At 37.4% G+C, this 25,238-nt stretch overlaps 1 protein-coding gene across 1 annotated transcript in view; it reads right to left on the reverse strand.

Moving 5' to 3' along the window:
* Positions 1–23,564, reverse strand: part of MGAM2 (maltase-glucoamylase 2 (putative)) — a 76,031-nt gene extending 52,467 nt beyond the window's left edge. Inside the window, 14 exon segments of the mRNA XM_036329001.1 lie at positions 508–625; positions 4,351–4,432; positions 5,332–5,445; positions 7,815–7,913; positions 8,008–8,139; positions 10,902–11,027; positions 11,527–11,639; positions 12,360–12,459; positions 13,801–13,972; positions 14,822–14,976; positions 15,293–15,402; positions 15,941–16,064; positions 20,774–20,853; positions 23,459–23,564. Coding sequence (XP_036184894.1) covers positions 508–625; positions 4,351–4,432; positions 5,332–5,445; positions 7,815–7,913; positions 8,008–8,139; positions 10,902–11,027; positions 11,527–11,639; positions 12,360–12,459; positions 13,801–13,972; positions 14,822–14,976; positions 15,293–15,402; positions 15,941–16,064; positions 20,774–20,853; positions 23,459–23,564 — 1,631 coding nt within the window.
* Positions 23,565–25,238: the final 1,674 nt, after the last annotated feature.

The raw sequence follows: 25,238 nt of genomic DNA on the forward strand, positions 1-25,238 counted from the left end.
AGAGTTGAGAGGGTGACTGGGGCAGGAAGTAGGGAGGAAAGCTAGGAGGGGTTGCTATAACATTGCCATGTAAATACAGGATACTCAATACACTTGAATTTCATATAAACAATTAATAATTTTTAGTATACAGTACATATGTCCATTGCAAACTTGACTGGGTATCCTGTTATTGTTATTTGCTAGATCAGGCAATTCTTGTGTGGTGACCATAGCACATTCAGTATTGGAACCCAAGCAAGGGCTGACTTCCACTTGGAGGTTCTAAATACCTTGCACATTATTGTCTACTAATATCAAGTCCTTAGTCACAAGCCAATAAGCAATAATCCTGCACAGAAGCCAAGGAATTATATAGGAAGACCTCTTAAGTAACCTGTAAGATCTGAGTTTCTAGATCCACATAACCACAAAATATATTTGAAAAATATATCTATAAATGACAAGAGAAACCCTCTATCTCCCAGCTCCCCAAATCTCAAAGTAGAAGAAAAACCCAGTGCTTACGAGTCTGTGGCTCTTGCCATGGAGTAGCCATACAGGCTGTGGACATTATAGTGAAGCTCCTGGTAAACCTCGGCGTCCATGCAGAGGGTTCCTGCAAAAAGCGAGCGGTCCAGAACTCCTGTGGGAAAACACCCATTGATGAGCCACTTCCCTATCAACAAGCTCTAACAAAATAACCACCTAATCCAATTGCTTCCAAGTTCCTGTACCTTCTCCACCAATCTCTACCTGGTAAAACTCTTTTCAGATTTCAAATCCTATCCCAATGCCTCTTCCTAACTGGAACATACTCTAAGCCCCTCACTGAGGTAAATCATTAAAATCAATTTTCATTCTCTTGAGCTCACAAAGAATGGTGCTGAGTGGTGGCAACGGAGAAAAAAACTCAGAGCAATGGAAAGTTGATCTGAGATAAAATATAAATAAAGTACACACATAACTACAGATATTTAATCAAGGAGAATTGAATGTATGAAGAACAGATAGGAGGGCAGTGAAAAGGTAACATATACACTCTGAAATTACAAGCCTTCACACCTCAGTTACACTTTTTAAAAAATGAGATATTTGGGGCCTTTCATGAATGAGAACTTAGATCCTGCCTTTAGAAATCAGCATAGTCATTGTTTCCCTTTCTTATGCCTAAAATGGTAACAACACTTCTGTCTTGTGGCCTGCAATCTCATTCTTCCTCTTCTACTTGAAGACCAGTACCAAGGGGCCATACCTCCTGCCCTCCTTCATGAAGCCTTGCCTGTTCATAAGATATGAGGCACAATTCCAGAAAGTGGTAGAGCCAGGAAAGACTGAGGTTGAGTTTTTCTCACCAGCCCAGCAGAATCAGAGATTGAAATTATGTTTAATTATAAAATATAAAGACAATTATATTTCTGGCATGACTCAGTCTGTGGCCTGAGATTCACAACTAGATTAATTACTAGTGTCCCAGTGCATGGATTCGTGAACATTGAAAGGAAATCAATTAGAAAAAAATATTTTAATATCACTATTCGTCCTTTCTCTATAATAGAAGTGTCAACTAAATTCATGATCAATAATGACAGATCAAAACACACACGTGCAATTGGTGCCACCGAGAGCTTTATATGTATGGTGCATGCACGAGTCAACTTAGCCTTTTATATATATAGAATACACTCTGCTTAATTAGACCTGCTTTCTGATTTAGCTAAACTTTTTCTAGCCCAGTGAAGCACCGCAACTTCTCTTCAGGTAATTGTCAGCAGCACAGCAGTAAATATCAACATGAAGCAGATTATTATCAGATTATTATTGTAGATCAGCAGGGAGAACAAAGGGTGCAATTTTTAACTACAGCAGTGTTTGACTATATTCTGCACAGTGAGAAAACCTGAAGTCATTTTCAAGTTCCACCATTTCTTACTTCTTTTCAGTTGGGTCAAGTCTCTAAACTTTCTAAATCTGTTTCCCAGCTAATGAAAAGGATTCTACTGAGTGTCCTATCTACCTACTCCAGGACTTCTGTGAGGATCAAATGACATGAGTCACATGAAAATGCTTCACAAACATTTGGTTAAACTATAAAATGTTTGCACCTGGCTATAAAGCAAGTTGGGTTCCTGGGCTAAAGAAACTCCAAGGAGGCTAGTTGCTAGGGAGAGGAAGCTGGGTGTTGCTAAGTGATATCATTACCTGGTGCCCACAGCGACCATTTCCAGGCTGGGTTGGGCTGTGGGCCACATTTTGCACCATGGGGTCTTGGCAGCATTGGCTGCAATTTGCTGAGATGTCACTCTGGGGTGGCAGCAGGGCCTGTGTCCCACTTGGGGGAAGCTGAGTGTTGGTTTGTCAGCTCCAGGTCCATGGTGCCGTTTATTTTTAAATGGCCAGTGTGCATCATGGCAGCTCCTGCATTGAGCGTCTGCCCCCTGGTGGTCAGTGCATGTCATAGCTACCGGTCAGAGGGAAGGGCAGATACTTAGCCTTTTATATATATAGATAAGAAAGGATACTAAGATCTTCCCATGAGCAAAGGTAATATATCTAAATCTTTTTCATGACAGTGTACTTTCTTTTTTTAAAATCTTTATTGTTGAGAGTATTACAGATGTATTTTCTAATCCTGAAAAGATTAAAAGTAGACCAGAGGCAGAGCAGTTTATCATATGTAGGAGACAAAATGCTGAGAGGTAGGGAGTAGGATCCTTGTCAGAAGCAGACAGAAGGTAATGAGATTTCAATGTTCTATAGGAAACAAAAGAAAACATTTTTGGCTAAGTAGAATATTAAGAGATTAAAAGAGAAACATGATAAACTGATACACAGTGAAAAAAATTGGGGGAACACAGAATGAACAGAGAAGAATAAGTGGGGGAAAGAAACAGATTTTGCAAGAAGTTAGCTGGTTTGAGTCAAGATTCCTCCTAAAAAGTTCTTAAAGGAGTAAAGAAACAGCTAACCTGTGGCTCAAAGGCACCAGTGAAGTGAAGAAACCAGAAGAAACTGGCAGAGACTGGCCAGGTGCTCACCAAGCCGTCTTCTCCCCAGGAATATAAGATTATATTTCACATGTTCTCTTGAAAGTTTAGCAGAGTCATGTGATTGGATTCTGTGAACAAATTGAACACCCCCCCCACACACACACACACACACACACACACACTTCCAGGCTTATCCATAAATCTCCTCTACCCTTCTATTTCTCCTTCACCTAGGAAGCTGGAAACAAAGGGCTCTGAGATAGGAGAACCAGGTGATGGAAGTAAATGGATTCCCGAGTCACTGCTGGGATGAGAGCCACACATTCCACACTAGAATATTATATGAGCAAAAACTTTTATTGTGTACTTCACTTAGATGTTAGAATTTATTTGTTTCCACCAACACTATACTGTTTCACAAACACACACACACACATTCTTTTAAAATTAGGGACTGGAAAATTGACTTTGACTGGAAATGGGACTCATAAATTGGAAGGACTAACAGGAACCATTGATGCTATTGGTAATAAGCTAAACAAACACACACATATTACAGATTTACTCCAATGGAAGGCAGTTTTTACTTCCAGTATTCTGATATTCTCATAAAGTTTAAAATTGAACCATATGTAACATGTATAAAAGGTTTAGAGGAAGTAAACAGGATGGGAAATGTAGAATTTGAGAGAGGAGGCACAACCAGGGGAGATATGACCTTCACCACATGCTTGCCCTTGGATTATGTCAGCAAAAGAGTAATGCAAGACTAAACACTACAGTAAAGTCTCCAAGGAGAGAGAAGTGGAGTGGGTGGAGGTGGGAAAAGCACATGGAAAATGGGACACCTGCAATTAAGTCAACATTAAAAATGTTTAATAAAATAATAAAAATAATCCTATATAATAAAAGGCTAATATGCAAATCAACTGAACCATGGAACAACCAGTCACTATGACACTCACTGACCATGATGGGCAGATGCTCAACGCAGGAGCTGCCCCCTGGTAGTCAGTGTGCATTCCCACAGGGGGAGCGCCTCTTAGCCAGAAACCAGGCTCAAGGCTGGTGAGCGCAGAGGTGGAGGCCCGCATCCGGGGCAGCTCTAAGGAGCAGAGAGCTGAGTGGTAAAGAGTAGCGAGCAGGCGGGTAGGGAGTGAGGGGTCCTGGACTGCAAGAAGGTGCAGGCTGGGCTGAGGGACCCCCAGCCCCCATCCAGTGCATGGATTTTGTGCACCAGGCCCCTACTAAGATAATAAAAACAGTCAAAACAAAACAAAAGAACCATTGGAAAGTGAACTTGCTCCTGGCTACACTGAGTTTCACTGAGGTTGTTTTAAATATCTCCTGCCTACATCATTACAAACAGGTGAAAACTTACGGGGAGTGAAAGGAGGGTAGTTCCAGTTGTTATCTTCACACCCATGATCAGAACCTTGGAGAACAGATACTTCCTCCATTTCCTTCAGAGACACGAAATACACAAAGTGGAAAATGTTATTGATATATAGTTAGTTGTTAAAGAATGTTTACTGAACTAGAGGCTGGATAGCTGGCGTCTCTTATTGATTTTGGAATCTTAGGTAATCTTAAATTTTCTGACTTCTGTTTCATCTTTTGGATTAGATTGTATCTACAGTACCTTCCAACTCTAAATTATATCAGGTACAATTAACCTTTTATACCTTGATTTCAATTAGTTAATTAAGAAATACTATTTCAAAGGCTAATTCATACCTTCTGAGATTTTATTGTTGCTGATATTGCCTCAGTATTGTTTTAAAGAATCTAAGATAGAGTAATATTCTATTTCATAATTTGCCCATTCTATTATTCTACTCAGTGCAGGGCTTAAGAAGATAGAATTGAGATAAAATCCATTTCTTTAAAAGAGCTTGCAAATAGGTGATGTGTAATCCTGCTAACAAAAATGTAATTTTTCAAATTTCAAATAAATTTCCCCACCTGCTATCCTCTAAAAAAAAAAGGACCATTAAATTTATTCTTTAATTATTTACTTTAAATTTTAATAAATCATTGCTACAAATAATGGCACCTGTAGTTTCTAATAAAATAGTATTTTTAAAGTTAAAACACAATTAATTTAGGAAAAAGCTGAGTCCATGAGAAAGCAAAATATTTTCTTAAAAAATAAATAACCAGTTGGTAGCAGATTGAGAATTAAAATCCAGGGGGTCGAGGCATCTAATTTATTGTATATTATAAGCTCAACATTAAGTAAAAGGATTTTAAATATCACTATGTCAAGTAAACTATTTTATTAGAGATTAGAGTTAAAATTCATCTTAAAATTAGAAATATCTGTCTCCAAAGTAAGTTTTATACTGGAATAATGACTTACAAGCCACACTCCATCAAACTCCAAAGTTTTATGAAATTCTTGAAGCTCTTCTGTCCACCATTGAGTACAGGTTGGATTATCATAAGCAGGAAAGACTATCTTTCCGGGATATCCCTAAAAAACAAGGAAATTTGTGGTGGTTTATCTGATGATTCACACATGCATTTATTGCTGGCTACTATCTCTTCTACCAGAAGGCCCATGTAGCTTACATTTTAGAATCAAAACGTGTGACTGTCCTCCTAAAACTAAATGTTAAAATAGATGCAAGGAACCAAAGGGAGAAAAAATAAAAGGAAAAACAACTTATTATAGAGATGAGAAGCCAGCAAATGTCGCTTTTCTCTGATTAAAAAAAAAAACACAGTAAAATTTCATGTCAGGCCAATTGACATGTTTAAAATATGGAAAATTCAACTAGATGACATTTTAGAAGAGAATGACTTTGTTTAATGTGTTGTTAATTGAAGATCACCTAAAACCTGATTTGAATAATGCTATTTATAGATAACTAGAGGCCCGGTGCACAAAATTTGTGCATGGGGGGGGGGGTGGTCCTTAGTCCGGCCTGCACCCTCTCCAATCCAGGACCACTGGCTCCCAACCCCTCACTTGTCTACCTGCCTGATTGCCCCTAACCACTCTGCCTGCCTGCCTGATCTCCCATAACCGCTTGCTGGGGGGCAGGGCTAGCCTGGTGAGGGGCTGTGGTGGTTCTGGTCTAACGGTCGTTATGGTTTTGACACCGTTACGATCTCTGGCCTTTTATTATATAGGATATGTTGGTTTTGGCATAGAAACAATCTTGTTTAAACAGTTTAATGCATTTTGTGCTTCTTACTCAGGTCAAATATATTTTATTCTATCTTCTCTTCTTATCTATTCCTATCAAAGATTCATTTTTAACATTGTCCACAAATAGCACAAAGATATAGTCATAGCCAACTTACTGAAAATTCTAAATTGACAAGATACAAAGTTTTATACATACATTCTTGCTTATTTTCCCAACAAATTTATAGATTGTCATTTAGGGACAACTTTATGCTCAGGCAGTATGATGAATAGCTATCTATGTCTTGGTTCTTTGTTTTAGGTGATGGGGCACCATATAATAATCAGAAGTAACTTTGAAACTCAAGGAAAAGATAGTGTGCAAAGGAATCACCTACAGTGACATTGTCCCTAGAGCAAGCCCAGGAACATTCATTCTAACCAAATTCCTTTATAATTAACCCACACTACCTCTGCTAACATCTTAGATCAAATGATTTCTGTTATTTATTGGTCAATGGAGGTAACTATCTAATTAAATTTTTGTGGTTATATGCAAATTCCTAATTACAAACATCTCAAATATGAATACTATTGAAATGACTCATAAGTCTGGATAATCTACTTTCCTGGTAAACAAAACAATTTTTTATGTGACCATGGCCTCTGATTTTGTACTTATATATGAATATCGCTCTATCTGGTATATTAGAAATTCACATCAAACAAAACAGCAAAAGCAAAGAATTGGTTTGGAGAAGGAAGGAAACTACTGTTTCATGAAAAGTTAGAATTAATGAAAAAGAAAGTAAATAGAAAGAAGTATCATAGACAAAGTCAATGATGGGAATTAAGTGAGAAGTTAGGTAAGGGTTCATTGATAACCCTAAAACGGTAAATTTTGCAAAGTTAATTGCCTGGGAGCAACAAGAAATGAGGCCACATGAACTTTTAGATGAAGTACCAGTTTTAATAAATCTTCCATCATCCAATCATCTAGGGCTGACCCCACACATAATTGGAAGAGAAGATTGACTACAGGATTTGATTTAAAATACTCTTGAAAGCTCAACTGCCCTGCAAATAGGATCCTAAGCAGCTTATTCAAATGCCTGAAATTGCTACCTTAGGATAAAGGCTGGGCTCTATCTATAAGTCTCATGTAAATTAAAAGTATATTAGCTGAGGTAGGTTTCACATTAGTCTATGAGCATCTTGCTCCATTACCATAGTTGAATTTATTGTCTGGGGGATATAAATTGTAAGGCAGAAGAACTTTAAGAATAAATTAACTTTCTTCTAATAATATATTGTTTTTCAACTATCTGTATTATTAGAGGGTCAGGGTTAGCTTTCTAGAGACTAGATCTTAATTATTCTGCCACAAAAAAGAAATGAAAATATGTAATGTGATAGAGGTGCCTTCACTACAATGATAATCATGTTGTAATAATCAAATTATCAAATCAATATGCTCTACACCTTAAATTTATAAAATGTTATATGTCAAATATATTTCAACTAGAAAGCAAATCCTTAAGAATTTTAATCATTCTACTATTATAGCTACTATTTTAAAAATAACAGAAACCTCTAAAGCCAAGAAAACTGTAATAATACTGTAAATTGCCTTCTACTCATTGTCATACCAAAAGCACAAACTTCCCCCAAATAACTGTAATATACTGATTTTTTTTTTGAGAAATTACCTGTCCAGTGACAAAGCCTTTATTCCCCAAGATCCATACTCTCTTTTTTCTTCCATTCTTATAGGGCTGGTATTCAGAATCATGTAAGATGCCAGGATTCTAGTAAATAAATATGATAATAAATATTATTTTTATAAATGTCTTTTGCATTTTTAAATGGAATAGTAGGCCATGGAATAGTGTTTGAACATACCATAATAATTACATATTTCTGTCCATGTTCGTGTAAGTTCTTGGCAAAATCTGAGAGACCAGGGAAAGCCTTTTCATCAATAGTGAAGTCCTTCTTTCCATCCATGTAGTCTATGTCCGAGTACTGAACATCCTGGAAGACAGTGCTGGCCAATTAGAACCGAGGCAATATCACCAGGCTGATAACTTTGGTTCTTCATCATTAAAACAGAATCCATTTTTCTTTTTTTTTAAAATATATTTTTATTGATTTCCGAGAGGAAGGAGAGGGAGCGAGAGGTAGAAACATCAATTTTGAGAGAGAATCATTGATTGGCTGCCTCCTGCATGCCCCCTATGGGGATGAAGCCCACAACCTAGGTATGGGCCCTTGACTGGGATCAAACCTGGATCCTTCAGTCCAAAGGCCGATGCTCTACCCACTGAGCCATACCAGCTAGGGCAAGGCATATTTCTTAATGATCCTGGAACTTCCAGGTCTTGGCTACTTCTTAGGAGTAAATAAGCCCTTTTTGAAAGAGTCGGACACTTTCACGGTTGTAGTTTTATCTCTTTGTCTTGATAGATGCCTGTCATAAGGTATTGGGAGGAACTTGAAGGTAAGGACTGTGTCTTGTTCATCCCTGTAATTTAAGAGCTTAGATGCTTGAAATAAAACCGGTGCTCTTTAAATATTTGTTTGAATGAGCCCATGAGTAATGTTATTACCATGTACTAACTTGGACCCTAGACACAAGTTAAAACATATCACAAGAGGAGAAAATAGCCTGCTTGTCTTATAAAACATCTAGGGTACTAGGTAACGAAGATAAATGACAAAGGGACAGAGCTTTAATTAACCAAACTCTCATACACACATTATTTTTGTGTTTGCATACCAACCTGTGAAGAGCCGATGTTATAATTTTTAGTGGGAGATTGAAATGTATAGGGGCTAAGTGACATTTCCCAAAGTCAAATGCAGGAGTAGGTGGGGGGTTAACTGGGGCTTTGGTGATAGACCCTTTGACTCCAAATGCTCTTTTGTTCCAATTGCCACATACTTCAAAGACATCTGAAGGTCTTCTAAATAATTGTTCAATCTGCAGTCGGTCGTGTGTCAGAGGCTTTAACTTACAGGACTGAAGGAAAATGTGGCTTGTGGCCTATAGCCAATGCAGCACCATCTGTTCTAACACTGGGCAGTCATTTTAGGACCCAGGTGTCATCCACCATTACCTGGTGGGAAAGATCTGATCCATGAAAGAAAAGCTCATTTGTTTCTGAACCAGCAAGACCTCAAAAGGCTTTTCCTTTCAGAGGCCTGGGGGGAGATTGAAACCAATACCACATGTAGTCAGGGGGCATGCAGGAGATAGCTGAGCGATGTTTCTAACTCTCTATCCCTCTCGGGATAAATACCACATGATCTCACTCATTTGTGGAATATAATGAACAACATAAACTGATGAACAAGGACTGATCCAGAGACGGAGAGGCATTGATTGGACTGTCAGGCCTTGGAGGGAAGGTAGGGGAGGGTGAGGGTAAGGGGGAGAGATCAACCAAAGGACTTATATGCAAGCATATAGGCCTAACCAATGGACATGGACAACAGGGGGGTGGGGTGAGGGCATGAGGGGGGGCGGGGGAGGGTGTAGGGGATAACGTGGGGATAAGGACACATATATAATATCTTAATCAATAAAAAATATATTTAAAAAAACAATAAAATATATTTAAAACAAAAAGCAAAACCTTAACTTAAAAAAAAAAGAACCACTTTTGAATCCTGGGCTTGTCATTGAGCTAGTAGAGTGACCTCAGGAAAGTGATTAACATTGCAATGTCTGCATTTCCTCATTTGCAAAATACCAATAAGTGAGGGTCAACCATGAATGTGAAAGCATTTTGTAAAATAATGATGTGGCAAGATTTGGCCTGGTTCCTCCTGGAACTGGGTGTTGATAGCAGATATCGGTTAAGTAAAACTAAATACATAATAATCATTTCCCCTTAACAACAAAACCATACAATGACTAGGTTTTATCACAAGAAAAATTCATCTCATTGCCTGCCCTCATTGCTCTTCTGAGAGGAGACTGAAAGCTTCTGAGATCAGGCCAAAGTCATTTCCACCCATAATATCTTCCTTCAGGTATTAATCAAAGATATGTTTGTATCACAGTTCCAAAGATTGAGCCCAAAATAAATTGTTTTGATAACCTCATTAACCATATGTTATACATCTCCAGGGAGAAACTTTTCAAATATTATACACTTAATAAGGATCTTTTTATTTACTAGTGGACATTGGTCATCATAAATACTTTACAACCACAGAGCTTTCAAAATGAGTATGTTAGATCTAGAAAGAATATCCACAGTCACTATGCAAAACTCGCTGTGAGTCACCATTATAATAATCAGCACTTGTTAGCCATGTCACCCAGGTGGTGCTTTCTCTTAGGAAATAGCAACTAACTTTGATGGAGTTCATCCTTTGTGTTACGTGCTTTACATGCACAGTTTTAGGCATTCTTCACAACCAGCCCACCAGAGGAAGTCTTAGGTTTTCATTTTATAAAGAAGGTAACTAAAACACAGAGGTGGTAATTAACTAGCCCAACATTGCATAGAGCTAGAAAGAGGAAAAGCTAAAATTCAAATTCATATCCTTCTGACTTCATACTGCGCTCTTCCCATGATGACATAGGTAATTTAGTTTGCAAATTTATGACAGTAGGTGTGTCTATCTATCTATCTATCTATCTATCTATCTATCTATCTATCTATCATCTATCCATCCATCTACCAATTTATCTATCTGTATTTTTCCTAGTAAATTGAATTAGGTACAAAAAATAAAAGATAGAAAATGGAATCTTGTTTATGATAAGATAAGTTCCAACTTACATATGGGATCCTAGCTTTACGAGTTCGGTCTACAACCTCTTTCAATCCCTCGATGTTATTATAATTCCTGCGACTAAGCTGGAAACCAAGATTCCAGTAGGAAGGCAGGAATGGCCGTCCAACGAGCTAGAAAAATAAAGAAGTGTCCAAGCATTTAGAATAAACACTGTTTGTAGCAACATGTCCAATACAGACAACTTTGTCTCCATTTCATTATCTGTTAAGTTCTCAGATCTAAAATATCAGAGCCAATTCCTTGTACATAATTTATTTTCACTAAATTTTTATTTACTGCATGAATGAACTTTACTGATTTGTAGCCTCAGGTCTTCGGGATGACTGATCATGCATGGTTGGACCATGAGTTCCTTGAAAACAGCACAGCATCTGTTTAAAACCCCACTAAATGACTTATTTTTACATTTCTCAAGCCTTGCACGGTGCCTCTTAGCACACAGAAGGCACTCAATAAATGTGCATCAGAATAAACACACAATGAATGGAAGACTCACAATCCCAACGTATATGATCCATAGTTTGCCCATAAGTTTTATTTTTCCCAGGCTAATTTACAATGAGTGTATGAGATAGCAGCAATAAAGACTATCTAACTACAAAGCCATACCTCCAGGTATTCCTGAACCACTTGTTCTGGAGTGTCTCCCAGGAACACGTAAAAGTCAAAAATGCCCCCGATGGTGCGGTAAGTGATTGCAGGAGCCGGCTGAAGGGTGACCTCTGCAAGTATTAAAATAAGAGCCATTACAATTTCATGGTTGAAAATATATTCTTCTGCAGAATTTAAATATGTGAGCTACCGAAAACAGTCTGTCTCATTTTGAAAAGAGATGAAAATCACACCTGTTCCTTTACATGATTGCTGAAGCTTATCAAATATTAAATGAGTACAACACCCATGAGGAATTAATTGATTTTTTTAGGAGAATGAAAAACAAATTCTATTTTAATCTGGCCATATAAAAATACAAATGTCTAGGATTTGCTACTAATTTCAGAGAAAAGAAAAATGTTTACAACCTTATTAGATCATTTGATCTACAATTAAAAATAAAAATAAACCCTCATCCAGAAGCTGGAGGAGGAAGATTCTGGAGTGGGGAAAGGGTGGGCTGTGAGAAACAGCTACAGACGGACAGTATTTTACATGTTGAACCTACAGGTGTCTTTGGGATGGGTCTATCAGTGAATCCTATCATCTACAAAATATTATGGGAAACATTACACAAAAAGAGACCTCTGAGGCCATTTTCAATAAAAGTAGCTTCCAGCATGAACTGGATTTGTAGACAGGTTAAACTGCTTTCTGTGTCCAGTTTCTGATGAAGCATAGTAGGTCCAATATACCTCCTGTTAAACCGTGATCTCACCATATGAGTCATTTTTATAAAAGCGGCATCCCCATACATATTCCTGCCAAGGTAAAATGATGTTTCCTACCCATAGCATTACTGTTCATCAGAAAGACCCCAAAAGAGGAGCCACTGGTGTCTTCAAGGCACAAGAAGAATGTGTGAGCTCCATACAAGTTAATCATGCCCTGTCAACAAACATAAAGAGAAATAATAGTACATATGTAAAATGTTCTAATTCACCCCAAAATATAACCAAAAGCCATGCACAACATGTACTTGGTCAACATATGTTGTAGTTAGTATTGTACCCAAAGGGTATTAAAATGGTAACATCAACGTGTGTTTATGATCTTTCCACACAATGGGATACTCTATGCAATAAGAAGTGAAATGCTAACACATACTACAACATGAGTAAGTCTCATAAATGTTATGCAAAGTAAAAGAAACAGACACAAAAGACAATAGGCCATGATTCCCTTATAAAATGTCCACAGAAGTAAAGTCTGTGGAGACAGAAAAATTAGTGATGGTCTGAGACAGGATGTAAATAGAAATTAAATGTAAAAGTTTTTGGAGTGATGAAAATGTTCTAAAACTGGATTATGTTAATGACAGCACAACTCAGTGAATGTACTAAAACTATTGCATTGTACACGTAAACCAAGTGAATTTTATGGTCTATAATTATACCTCAATCAAGTTATTTATTAAAAATTAGAAATTATTTGTAATGACATAATAAAATGATAGCAGAAGATGACAATATTGTGAGAAATTTTGAATGACTTCTTTATGCGTAACTGCATTTTCTGATCGCTCTACAACTAACATATAATACTTAGGTAGTAATAAAGTTTAAAATTTTTAAAAATGAAAACATATTAAACCTGTCACAGGGCTCTGATGAGAGCACTAATATAAAAAGAGACAATGTGAATAATTGTAAGGGATATAAGAATAGAATATATGAGACTGTAACATATGGAAAGCTTTATAGAAACTCCTTGTGTGATGTTGCAAAATTAGTCCTTGGCATATAGGGCAATTGTACTGATGACAGTAAATTCCAGGAGAGGAGAAGAGAATCGGCATGAAGTGTAAAGTGGAGAAGACTAGCAGACCTATGCAACATTAGGCCAGATTTAAAGTTGTAGCCAGGAAGAGTTATGGCATCAGCCCTTGGCTAGAATACAAACTAAATTTAAAATGCTAAGAAGAAAGAAGGAGAGGTGGAGGAAAGGAAGGAAGGAAGAAAAGAAGGAAGGAGGGAGGCAGACTGGCTATAATATTGTCATTAAATTATATATATTTATAAAGTGAACTGTTTTGAGAAGTTGATATGTTAGTATTGTGAGTTTACAAACCTCAAGAACAAGTACATACTCTCCAACATAAATTGGGCAAAATAGTAAATAGGCGAGCTCTGTAGGTTACTTTACAGTTTTCCTCCCTCTGTAGGTTACTTTCTGAAAAGCAGAGAAGGTATCCCTCACTGTGAGAAATCAGGAGAAAGGGCCCCTCACCTTGGTGGGGGTGGCATCCCGGGTGAAGATGGGCCAGGTCTTCCAGCCCATGTCGTGGCGGTACTGCTGGTGCACGTGTTCTCCCAGCCCATACACGTTGGCGCTGGGCAGCAGGAAGGACAGCTGCAGGTACTGATTGGCGAACAGGAGAGGCCCAATGCTCGTGTCCAACCTGGGCCAGGGAAGAAGAGTGAGAGTCACCAAACCAGCAAGCAGCTCTCTCTGCCAGGAAACGGTCTGCTCCCTGCCCTGTACACTTCGAGAACAGTTGTTTCAGGTCTTACCATCCACTTTCATGCTTTTGGAGAAGGCCTTTCTAGGGTGTCTCTGATTCTTTAATTCTAGAGGAGCACAGCATTGAAGATTTGATACCAAAAACTCAAGTGGGATGACTGCGGGATGAGCAGACCTGACCTTACATTTTCTGTGCATCTACTTCATGTATGCGCTACATTGGGTGCTTTATAAACATGGCCTCAGTACATGTAGCAACAGCAGACGGTTTGATTCCCTTTTTATGGACAAGGAAACAGACTGAGGAGGTGAGGTACTGGGCCTCATATCACATAGCCTGGTGACCTACTAGTACTGGGATTTGAATCAAGCTTTTCCTGATGTTAATTCTTGTATGTCCACTAGCACAATTTATAACTTAAGTTTAGGCTCTCATTAGGTGCTGGATGGTAAGTTTCCCAGGAAATCATAATTTGGAATGCTAAACAATGAAGGTGAGTTCCAGTGTGAGTGGTAATCCAAAATAATAAAATTCCCTATTTCATCATATCCAAGAGTATATATATATAACTCAGCAAACCAGCACATCACATTTTAGTTTTTGTTTTCTGGTCTGTCATCATTACATATTCACAGCATTAACGATTTTAACTGAAAGCTTTGACTTTTTCTGAGAGTCAAACATTTTCCCAAATATACTGAGCTGATCACCTGCCCACAGGAAGTCAGAACGAATGACATTGGAACTGTATATTGAAAGATATGCAAAGAGTGTTGAAAAGCTCACAAGACTTTTTTGTTGCTCATCCTCCTTATTTTGATGCCAAAGGGTTTCTCTATGACCTCGATGTAATAGCTCCGGTTGGTGGAACCAGCAGTCATATTAAACAGCTTAACATGCTCATGGGAGACTTCATAGCGTGTGTTATTGGTTTCAGTGATCTGTCAGGAGAAAAACAGAAGGGACAGCTCCAGAACACAAAACTTCCCTTTAGAGCTACAAAATATTCTCACTCCCACATGGCCCCCAATGAGAATAGCTTCCCATTCTTAATCCTGTGTTTCCTGATTTGTGAGAAGAAACCCCCAATCATTTGTCCCCCATCAAATAAAAATGAGCCTGCCCATCAGATCTGGAGGTCCCTGCAGAGAGAAACAGAGGTACACCTGCTTCCACACTTCTATGCAGCGCATAAAGGAGAATAAGCTGCGCCCTGCGTTCTCCGGAGTTATATTCAATGATAACTATCAAACTGACCTTAAAACGAAGACGCCTGGGTGTCTGATACTCAGCTGTGAAGTGGGCATTAGAGACATCATTTCCAAACCGAGATGGGTTTGACAACTTTTTCAAGCCAGCAGTTAACCCTGCAGTTGGGGGGACAAAAAGAGGAGAGAGAGAGAGAGAGAGAGAGAGAGAGAGAGAGAGAGAGAGAGAGAGAGAGAGAGAGAGAGAGAGAGATTTAGCCTTTATTTTGCAGTTAACTAATTTGGCCAAAGAGTTGTAGCTGTCAGAGGGGAAGGGGGTTGGGGGCTGGGTAGAAAAGGTGAAGGGATTAAGCAAAGACAAAAAACAAACAAACAGCAAGAAAAGCACACCTCATTGGCACAGACAACAGTATGGTGATTATAAGAGGGAAAGGGGGTGGGAGGAGATAGAAAAGGGTAAAGAGGAGGGGTAAATGGTGACAGAAGGAGACTTGCCTTGGGATGGTGAACATACAATATACAGATGATGTATTATATAATTGTACATCTGAAACCTATATTATTTTATTAACCAATGTCACCCCAATAAATTCAATAAAAAAATAAAATAAATAAAAAGAAGTGCTTTGGATATAAATAACAATAGTATTGAATTATACAACTATAAAAAAGAGCTGTTGGGGAACACAGTGCTCACCTGTGTTTTCATATTTAAGGCTTCCATTGACTTCATAGCCCCAGTTCCTGGGGAAGAAGCACCTGGGGACATTAGTGTCTGACACAGGCTTCCAGCAGCACTCATATCTATCCCTGCAGGTTTCCTGTAACAATGGCACAGAGTTAGCATTATATGGAATGAAGGAAGGAAAGTATTATATGTCTGTTTATTTATAACCATTTTTCCCAAGAAGAATTTAAGGTCGCTCAGAATTACTTTCAGTCATTTATTTATTATTTTATTTATACACTTATCCAGCCATCCAATATGTACTTATTTCCTACCAGACAAGGAACTAAGAGTAGAGACAGATAAGACACAGTTTTTGTCTGAGAATACATAGTTCTTCACAGGGGCTAAGGGGATCACACCAGGCCTCTTACCCAGCCTAAAAGGCTACCAGTGGGGTAGGGAGGGCTTCCAGGTAAGTAAAAGGTAAGCTCAGTCCTAATGCACCAGGAGGGGGTAGACAGGTCAAAAATAGAGCAGAATTCCAAACCAACAAAACAGTCATGCATGACAGACCCAGAGACGCCACAAGTTCATTGTGCTGAGAACACCGAGTAAGAGAAATGAGGCTGGAAGCACACCACATCCGCACAGAGGTGAGCTGGATGAGAACCAAGTGGATTGAGCTTTCTCGGGAGGAAGAGTCATGGACATGGCTGATGATAAATCATGAAGACGTGTTTTCTAAAAGGTAAGAAAAGTAAAGCAAAGGAAAATAGAGAAACTTAAGATAGAACTAGGACAGAGGGTGACATTAAAAATATCACATGTGGCTTCTCAGAGAGGTTTGATTATACATTTTTTAAATTCCCCTTTTTTGGTGAGATGTCTTTTCAGATAAACTTACATAAGAAATAAGCTAGTCAGAGAAGGATAAATACCACATGATCTCACTCATTTGTGGAATATAATGAACAACATAAACTGATGAACAAGGACTGATCCAGAGACGGAGAGGCATTGATTGGACTGTCGGGCCTTGGAGGGAAGGTAGGGGAGGGTGGGGGTAAGGGGGAGAGATCAACCAAAGGACTTATATGCAAGCATATAGGCCTAACCAATGGACACGGAAAACGGGGTGGGGGGGGCGCGGTGAGGGCATGAGCGGGGGGATAGGGGGTAACATGGGGATAAGGACACATATGTAATATCTTAATCAATAAAAAATATATTAAAAAAAGAATTCATTTGTTATAATAAATTAATAGATGGCAAACTGATTCAAAGTGTTGAACTAAACACAAGCACTCATCTCTTCACCCAATTAAACTTACATAAAGGGATAGAAATGCCATTAAGAAAAAAAAAATACAAATTCACTATAAAACAGCAAAACATACAATATGACAGACCAGATGTTATGAAATTCCTGAAATATAGAAAATAGATGTTATCAACTCTAGGGGAAAATACATTCATAGTCTAAAACACAAGTGGAGAAAAAGAAGTGCTCTAAGCCAAGTCGGTGTAGAGATTAAAAATGAAATGAGCCAGGCTGGTGTGGCCCAGTGGTTGAGCATCAACCTATGAACCAGAGATCATGGTTTAATTCCCAGTTTGGGCACACGCCCTGGTTGCAGGATAGGTCCCCAGTAGGGGGTGTGCAGGAGGCAGGCGATAGATGATTCAATTCTCTCTCATCATTGATGTTTCTATCTCTCTTTCCCTCTTTGAAATCAATAAAATATATTAAAAATAAATAAATACATATGAAATGAGTGCCTGCTCTGTTCAAGTATTTATATAAGGTCACATGACACAGTGCTGTCAGCAAGCATAGTAAATGAGACAGATGCCACCATTACTTAAATAGACCTCATTTCCCTACTGGTTTGAAATGCCACTTTTATTATAAACTAAGTTTAACTGCACATATATGAGAATATGAATATGTATTTTGAGATGTTCTATTATATTCCAGTGGCATATGTATCAATTCCTGCTATAATTCCACTATAGTGTCAGGATATGTTTTGCTTTTAGCTTAGCAGATCAACAAATCTAAAGGAGACTCTTTGAAAAGATCAAAGATATACGATTATTTCTTATCAAATTCTCCTTTGACAAAAAGAGAGGGAGACAAACATGATTAGAAACAAAAATGGGAATAACAACAGATACATATGACTTTTTAACACAAATAAAAGAATTATGGGACAGCTATTTGTATATATATTTGCCAATAAATGTGAAACTGTAATTTGAATCTTTAAATAGTATAATATTAAATAGTGAAAATTAGGTGGGAATAAATAGAAAACCTTAGAAGGACCAGTAGCCATGGGAAACTGTAAATAGTCAAAGATTTTTCCTTAAAAAAAATGATATCTTGCCCAGATAATCTGGGGAATAGAATATTCTCATATTATATATCAATATATTTTTAGAACATAGGAAAAGGTGGAAACTTTCCTGACTCATTTTATTAAACTAGAATAATTCTGACAACAAACTAGGCAAGGAAAGTCCAAATAAACAATTAACCAAAAATATATAGTGAACTAATTTCACTTAAAAATAATGATGTATAAAATTTTAATTTATTAGTACATTGAAAATTTAATGCATACTAGCCAAGTAAGGATTATCAAGAGAAAGCTGGAATGGTTCAAAATTAATTAAGCAACATTGACAAAAGAAAATAAATATCTTAATCAATAAAAAATATATTAAAAAAAAAATCATATGACCATCTCAACAGAAGCAAACCATTTTTAAAATATAATAATGTGATAAATTTAAATGACCTAAATTTAAAAAGCAAATTATATAATAATATACACAGTATAATTAAATCTGTGTTAAAACAAAAAAAATACATAAATATATGTGCAAAATATATGCAAAAGTACAGAAAGACCAAGAGAAAAATACACACCAAACTATTGATTGATTCTGGGGAAAGCATTTGGAGGTAGAGAGGAAGCTTAATGAATGAGTAGGACTTTCCCATTTTATTATGTACATCACTATAATATCTGAATATTTATTATTAAAAGAATACACTTATAGATTTCATGATTTAAAAAAACAAAAGAATATGTCATAATACTACTCATTTGGAAAAGGTATAGTACTGACAAGTATTTTAGATGCTGACATCTGATATAATTGCTCTGAAAAATCACAAGAATATATCTTACATCAATGTTCACCATGCTTATTATAAACAAAGCAATTACATTATAACTATAAAATCTTCTTTAATGTAGTCATTTATTCTCCATACATGTAAATTATGTTCCTGCCCCATCCTCTTCAGATATCAAAAGGCTGGAGGGGGTCAGTGGAAAAAGAGTTTGGGGTGCTGGATAACCACTGGAAAACTGATTTTCCTAACTCTGAGGCAGACATTAAGCACTTCTGCAGCCTCTGAAACTGAGGTCTATAAAGTCCAAAAGGTTAGTTTCATTGCCATAAATTGTTCCAAAGTCCACAGACCTCTATAAAAATCAATAAAACAAGAAATCTGCTACATTTAGGTAAACACAAATTTTTGTGCATGCAGCCTGCCCTAACATCCTTATTTCAGTTTTAAGCCATTACCAGTACCACAGAAACCAAAGGTCAGATGTTTAAGGGATATACAGGGTGGAGCAAAGGTAGATTTACAGTTGTGAGTACAGGAAACAGAGCTCATTTGTATTATTATTTACTAATTATTGTTATTTTCCATAAAAACAACTATAAATCTACTTTTGTACCCTACTCTGTATATTTTCTTCTTTTTCTATTCTCTTTTAAATATATACTTTTCTTTATTTCAGAGGCAAAGGGAGGGAGAGAGATAGAAACACCAATGATGAGAATTATTGATCAGCTGCCTCTTGTGTGCCCCCTACTGGGGATCGAGCCTGCAACCCCAGGCATGTGCCCTGACCAGGAATCGAACCGTGACCTCCTGGTTCATAGGTCTATGCTCAACCAATGAGACACACAGCTGGGCACTCTTTTTTCCATTTTCAATGTCATTACAATAACACAGATTAGTGCCACTTAGAAAATATAATGGAATGTATTTACAATAGAAACTATGCATATGAAAAATCTAGGGAAAAAACTTCATAATGCTTATGTAATACAATACATATTAAGAAAAACAAGAGTTAAAATGGAAAGACTTTTATGTTTTTAAAATGGGATGATTCAAAATTATTGAAATGTCAATATTGCCTAATTTTAACCTAAAATTTAATGTAGTACTTATTAACATCCTGATAGGATATTATGGGATATAGAATATAAAATATAAAGTAAAGCAATAGAATGTAAGTGTACTTTATTGTACAGTTTTTAATCAAAACTAGCAGGGTTCAAATAGTTCAAATTCTTGTAGAAGCCACTCAGAGAGAAAATGTTTGTTCTTTCGCACAGGTTCATCGGGCTCTCTTGCCAATAATATGATTCCAGAAGACTCTTGTAACAAGTCACCTGAATTCACCAAGTGACTCAGTCATTCATATCTGCTTGATGGGTTCTGTTCTCAAGGGATACATGGTCTAGCCCTAAAACAACCTTTCTGTGGCTGCCCTGGGAATAACCTTCCACTAGCAACTCTCCCTCCACTCTGGATTTCAAACCCCATGGGCCAACACTCCTATCATTTCCTACTCCTCTTACCATTACACTATCCTACTTCCCTCACTTCTTTAGTGTTATTTCCATAAGACAAGAAACAAACAGTAACACCAAACAAATCAGAGTTCCATAACCTACTCCACCACCACTCTCTCCCCACTTCACACACTCATTTCTTTGAAATAAAACCCAGGAAGTCAATGGCAGGTCGCCCATTCCTCTGACCTTTGACACCATCTCGCCAGGCGCACAGTCTATCCTATGTGATTCAGGGATCTCAGTGCACTGTGGACTAAATGGAGTACCTGCATAAAAATTAAAGAACAAAGTTAAAAATCTGTATGTGCATAATCACGGTTCCAGGAATGAAGCAGTGTCAGACTTTCAGCCTATTCTCCAGTCAATGAACACTAGAAGCTGCAATCTACATTTGTATACATTTTCCAAGTGTTAAATACATTTGCTTTTAAAATATATTAAAAGAATGGACTTATACAGATTTTTTTATTTAAAAACACCAAAAGAATATATATTTTATATTTATTCTATATTTGTATTTATCTTCCATACATGTAAATTATGTTCCTGCCCCATCCTCATTTGGAAAAGGTATAGTACTGACAGGTATTTTGATATTCTCATAGAAGCTACTCAGAGAGAAAATACTGGTTCTTTAGCACAAGTTCACCAGGATCATTTTGCTTTCGGTTTCGTTGGTTTTTATTGAGATGCAATTCACATACCATAAAATTCACCCTTTTAAAGTGTACAGCTCAATGTTGTTTTTGGTATTTTACACAATTGTGCAACGAATCACTACCATCCAATTCCTGACAATGACACTAAAACAAACTAAAAGATTCTGCGTACAAAAACAGCAGCAACAACAACAAAACACAATTAACAGAGTGAAAAGGCAGCCTAAGCAATGGGAGAAAATACTTGAAAACCATGTATCCAAAAAGGGGCAATTTCTAAAATACATAAGGAACTCCTACAATTCAATAGCAAAAAACAAAACAAATACAAATGAATAACCTGATTTAAAAATGCATTAAAGACTTGAATTGACATTTTATCAAAGAAGACAGGCAAATGTCCAACAGGTATATGAAAAGATACTTAATGTCACTAATCATCAGGGGAATTCAAATCAAAGCCACAATGAGAGAACAGCTCATCCCTAAGGATGGCTATTACAAAGAAAACAAGAATGGGTGAGGATGTGGAGAAATTGGAACTCGTGAATACTATGAGTGGGAATGCTGCAAATTGGTGCAGCCACTATGAAAAACATTATAGAGGTTCCTCAAAAAAAATTAAAAAATAGAACTACCGTATAATCCAGCACGCCTACTTTTTGGTATTTATCCAAAAGAATTGAAATCAGAATCTCAAATACATATTAGCATCCCCATGTCAGCACTATTCACAAATAGCCAAGATGTAAACCCAACCCAAATGTCCACTGATGGATGAATGGGTAAAGAAAGTATGCTATATACATGGAATGTTATTATTACATGAAATGGAATACTATCCAGCCTTAAAAAAGAAAAAGAACCTGGTCATTTGCAACAATTTGGATGAAGCTTGAAAACGTTATGTTAAGTGAAATAAGCTAGGCACAGAGGACCAATATTGTATGACTCTACCTATGTGATGTATCAAAAACAGTCAAAAGTCACTAAAGCAAAGAACAGAATGATAGTTGCCATGGGCTGGGGGAAGGGGACAGTAGGGTGTTGCTAAATAACATAAAATTTCAGTTAAGCAAAAAGAAAAAATTCTGCAGATCTGATGTACAAAATTGTGCCTGTAGATAACAATGCTATATTATACACTGGAAAACCTGTTAAGAGGGTAAATTTCACTTTAAGTGTTCTTACCACAATAAAAAAATGAATTGAAAACTCCTTTTCAACTCATGGAAACTTCTTGGAAAAACACATCAGGGCAAGCCCACTATGTGAAACATTTAAAATTTGAAGCATTCTGCATGAATTAGAGTGTAGTTTAGAATGAATGCAGGTGCAAAGATCTAATTTTATGTTAAATAAAAGAAACTACTTATCCGTATACACTGGACAGTAATCTCACGGGACTTGTGATCCAAAAATATTCATAGGGAAAAAGCAGGAATAGGTCAAAAACAGTTTTTATCAATGGTTTTCTAATCATCTTTCAAAGTCATAGTTGTTTCTAGAAAGTGTCAATTTACTGTGGAGAGTGGTGAAGAGATTGAGTCAGTAAAGTTCTATCAGTATAATTTCTTTTTACCACGTGTTTAATCTACATTTATAAAGTAAGCGTTATCAAGCAGAATAAACCTAATTGAGAATAGATTTTTGTATGACACCTTTTTTCTTATTTAGAGTATAATGTGTGATTAAAGGAGAAAGCATTCTGTTTGATGCTTCTGTGTGAGAGAGAAAACAGTTTCAAAAATATCTACGAAGAAATCATAGCTATTCCAGTCAGAATATGGACTGGAGGCTAATTGTAATTGATATATGTAAGCCAAGTGTATCAGCCCTCCCCTTCTCTGTAACCTAATGCCCTTTGCCATAATGTAATGGGATTGGGCACAGTTACCTCAACTGTTCTTTCTCCTTGAAGGCCCTATTACCTCATGACTCTAGGTTGAAAAACAAGCATTTGATGGGCCTAATTGTGCATCTTGTTAAATTTGTTTCAAATGATACTTTTGAGGCCTTGAATATCATGAGCATTCAAGATTTAATTGCAGAAAAAGAACACAGCTTTTGGAGATTGACCTAAATTGGCTATGGATGTGAGTTATAAATAATGCAGTGTGGTGGCATGCCAAGGAGTGAAGGAGTAAGATGATTTTTTTGGCATTCTGAAGGGAATTCCTTCCAACTCAGCAGCCATGAGTACCTCCCTTACCTGAAGTATCCTCAAGCACCAGAAACAGCAAGAAGATATCTGCGGCCAATACAGTTAGGAAGCAGATGAACAGAAAGATTTCCAACACACCAAGCTTCCTCGCCATCTAGATGGACACAGATAACTGGATTAAAGCAAACCATACAGTCCCATCAATCCAAAAGAATAGCTAGGCATTATGATTAGAATGGGAACTCCCTTATAAAATGACTAGATTATTGGCATTTCTCTTTACATAATCTAGAGAATATTTTTTCATCACTGTGTCTCCATCTAAGTCTAATCTATGCATCCAACACTACTACGGCTCTTGCCCTTTTTGCCTGCAGAGGGGTTGAGTATTGCCCAAGGAAAAAATACATCAGACATGAAGAATGAGAGGGAGAGAGGAAGAAGAGGAATGAAGTACAGGAGAAAGATAGATGAGGGGTTGAGATGGTTCAGAAAGCCCTTTCAGATGCCACTTTGATCTCCACAACCACCCTGGGCAGTAGAGAGGAGGGTACAGTCCGGGACAGAAACAGCAGCAAAACCTGAATCCACGTCTTCTTTTAATAATTCCCATGCCATGATGTAGAGGTGTTTAACTGTTTAGAGGTCACTAATCCTTTTTACAATCTGGTAACAAAAACTAGCCTAATCTTGATCACCAACATAATGCTTGCTTGTATGTTCACAACATATAAACCCATATAAATTTGGTGGTTCACAGAAGCCCTGAAGACCATGCATAGGTTCAAGTTTTTAAATATTTGGTGTATTGGAGGGAAATCAAAGGACTTCAATTCTTGGCCTGGATTTTGTACTAACAGATGGATATTTTAGCTATTTGGATATGTGTTTCTTTATCTACAAAATGAGCTCAGATTCAGGAGGTACTCTCATTCTGGTACGCTAATTATATCAAATGAAACTATATATATACTGAGTGGCCAGATTATTATGACCACCCCATCAGTACTTCATTGGGCCACCTTTTGCCTTCAGTACTGTGGCGATTCTTCTTGGCATGGACTCCACGAGATGTTGAAAGGTGATGCAAGGAATCTGACACCATGCCTGATGAATAGCACTGTCCAGTTCTGTGAGATTTGATGGTTGTGGAACCAGCTGCCTGATGGCTCTTTTAATTTCGTCCCACAAATGCTCAATTGGATTGAGATCTGGTGATTGTGGGGGCCACCTAAGCAAGGTGAAGTCTCCCTCACGTTCTTGAAACCACTCCTGCACAATACGAGCACCATGGCATGGCGCATTGTCTTGTTGGAAGAAGCCATCTCCATTGGGATAAGTCATCAACATGATAGGATGAACTTGATCAGCAATGATACTTAGGTATGTTGTGCTATTCAGACGTTTATAATGATCTAGCCCTCTAGCAACTTCAGCGCAAAATTATAGCTAATTTGCCTACAAACATCAGGTGGTCATAATAATCTGGCCACTCAGTGTGTGTGTGTGTGTGTGTGTGTGTGTGTGTGTGTGTGTGTGTATGCCTCACAATTCCATGCCATCTTTAACTTCAGTGGCTCACATCACCACTCTATTCCCATCACCCCAAACGTTGGCTATATCCTGGAATTTATCACCCTCCAGTTCTACTCTGAACTCTTAACCTCTGCTTTCTATTTACTGGTCAGAAACTCATATCCTTTTACTCTCATTGCATTGTTACCTTATCCTTTGACCATATTGAGGCTTCTATTCTCTTTCATTTCTTTTTAGTCTCTTAGCCCTTCCTGGTTATTCTCCCCAAGTGATGTAGGCCTCAATATCTATT

Source organism: Myotis myotis, unplaced genomic scaffold (assembly GCF_014108235.1).
Source record: "Myotis myotis isolate mMyoMyo1 unplaced genomic scaffold, mMyoMyo1.p scaffold_m19_p_11, whole genome shotgun sequence".
Classification (NCBI taxonomy): Eukaryota; Metazoa; Chordata; class Mammalia; order Chiroptera; family Vespertilionidae; genus Myotis; species Myotis myotis.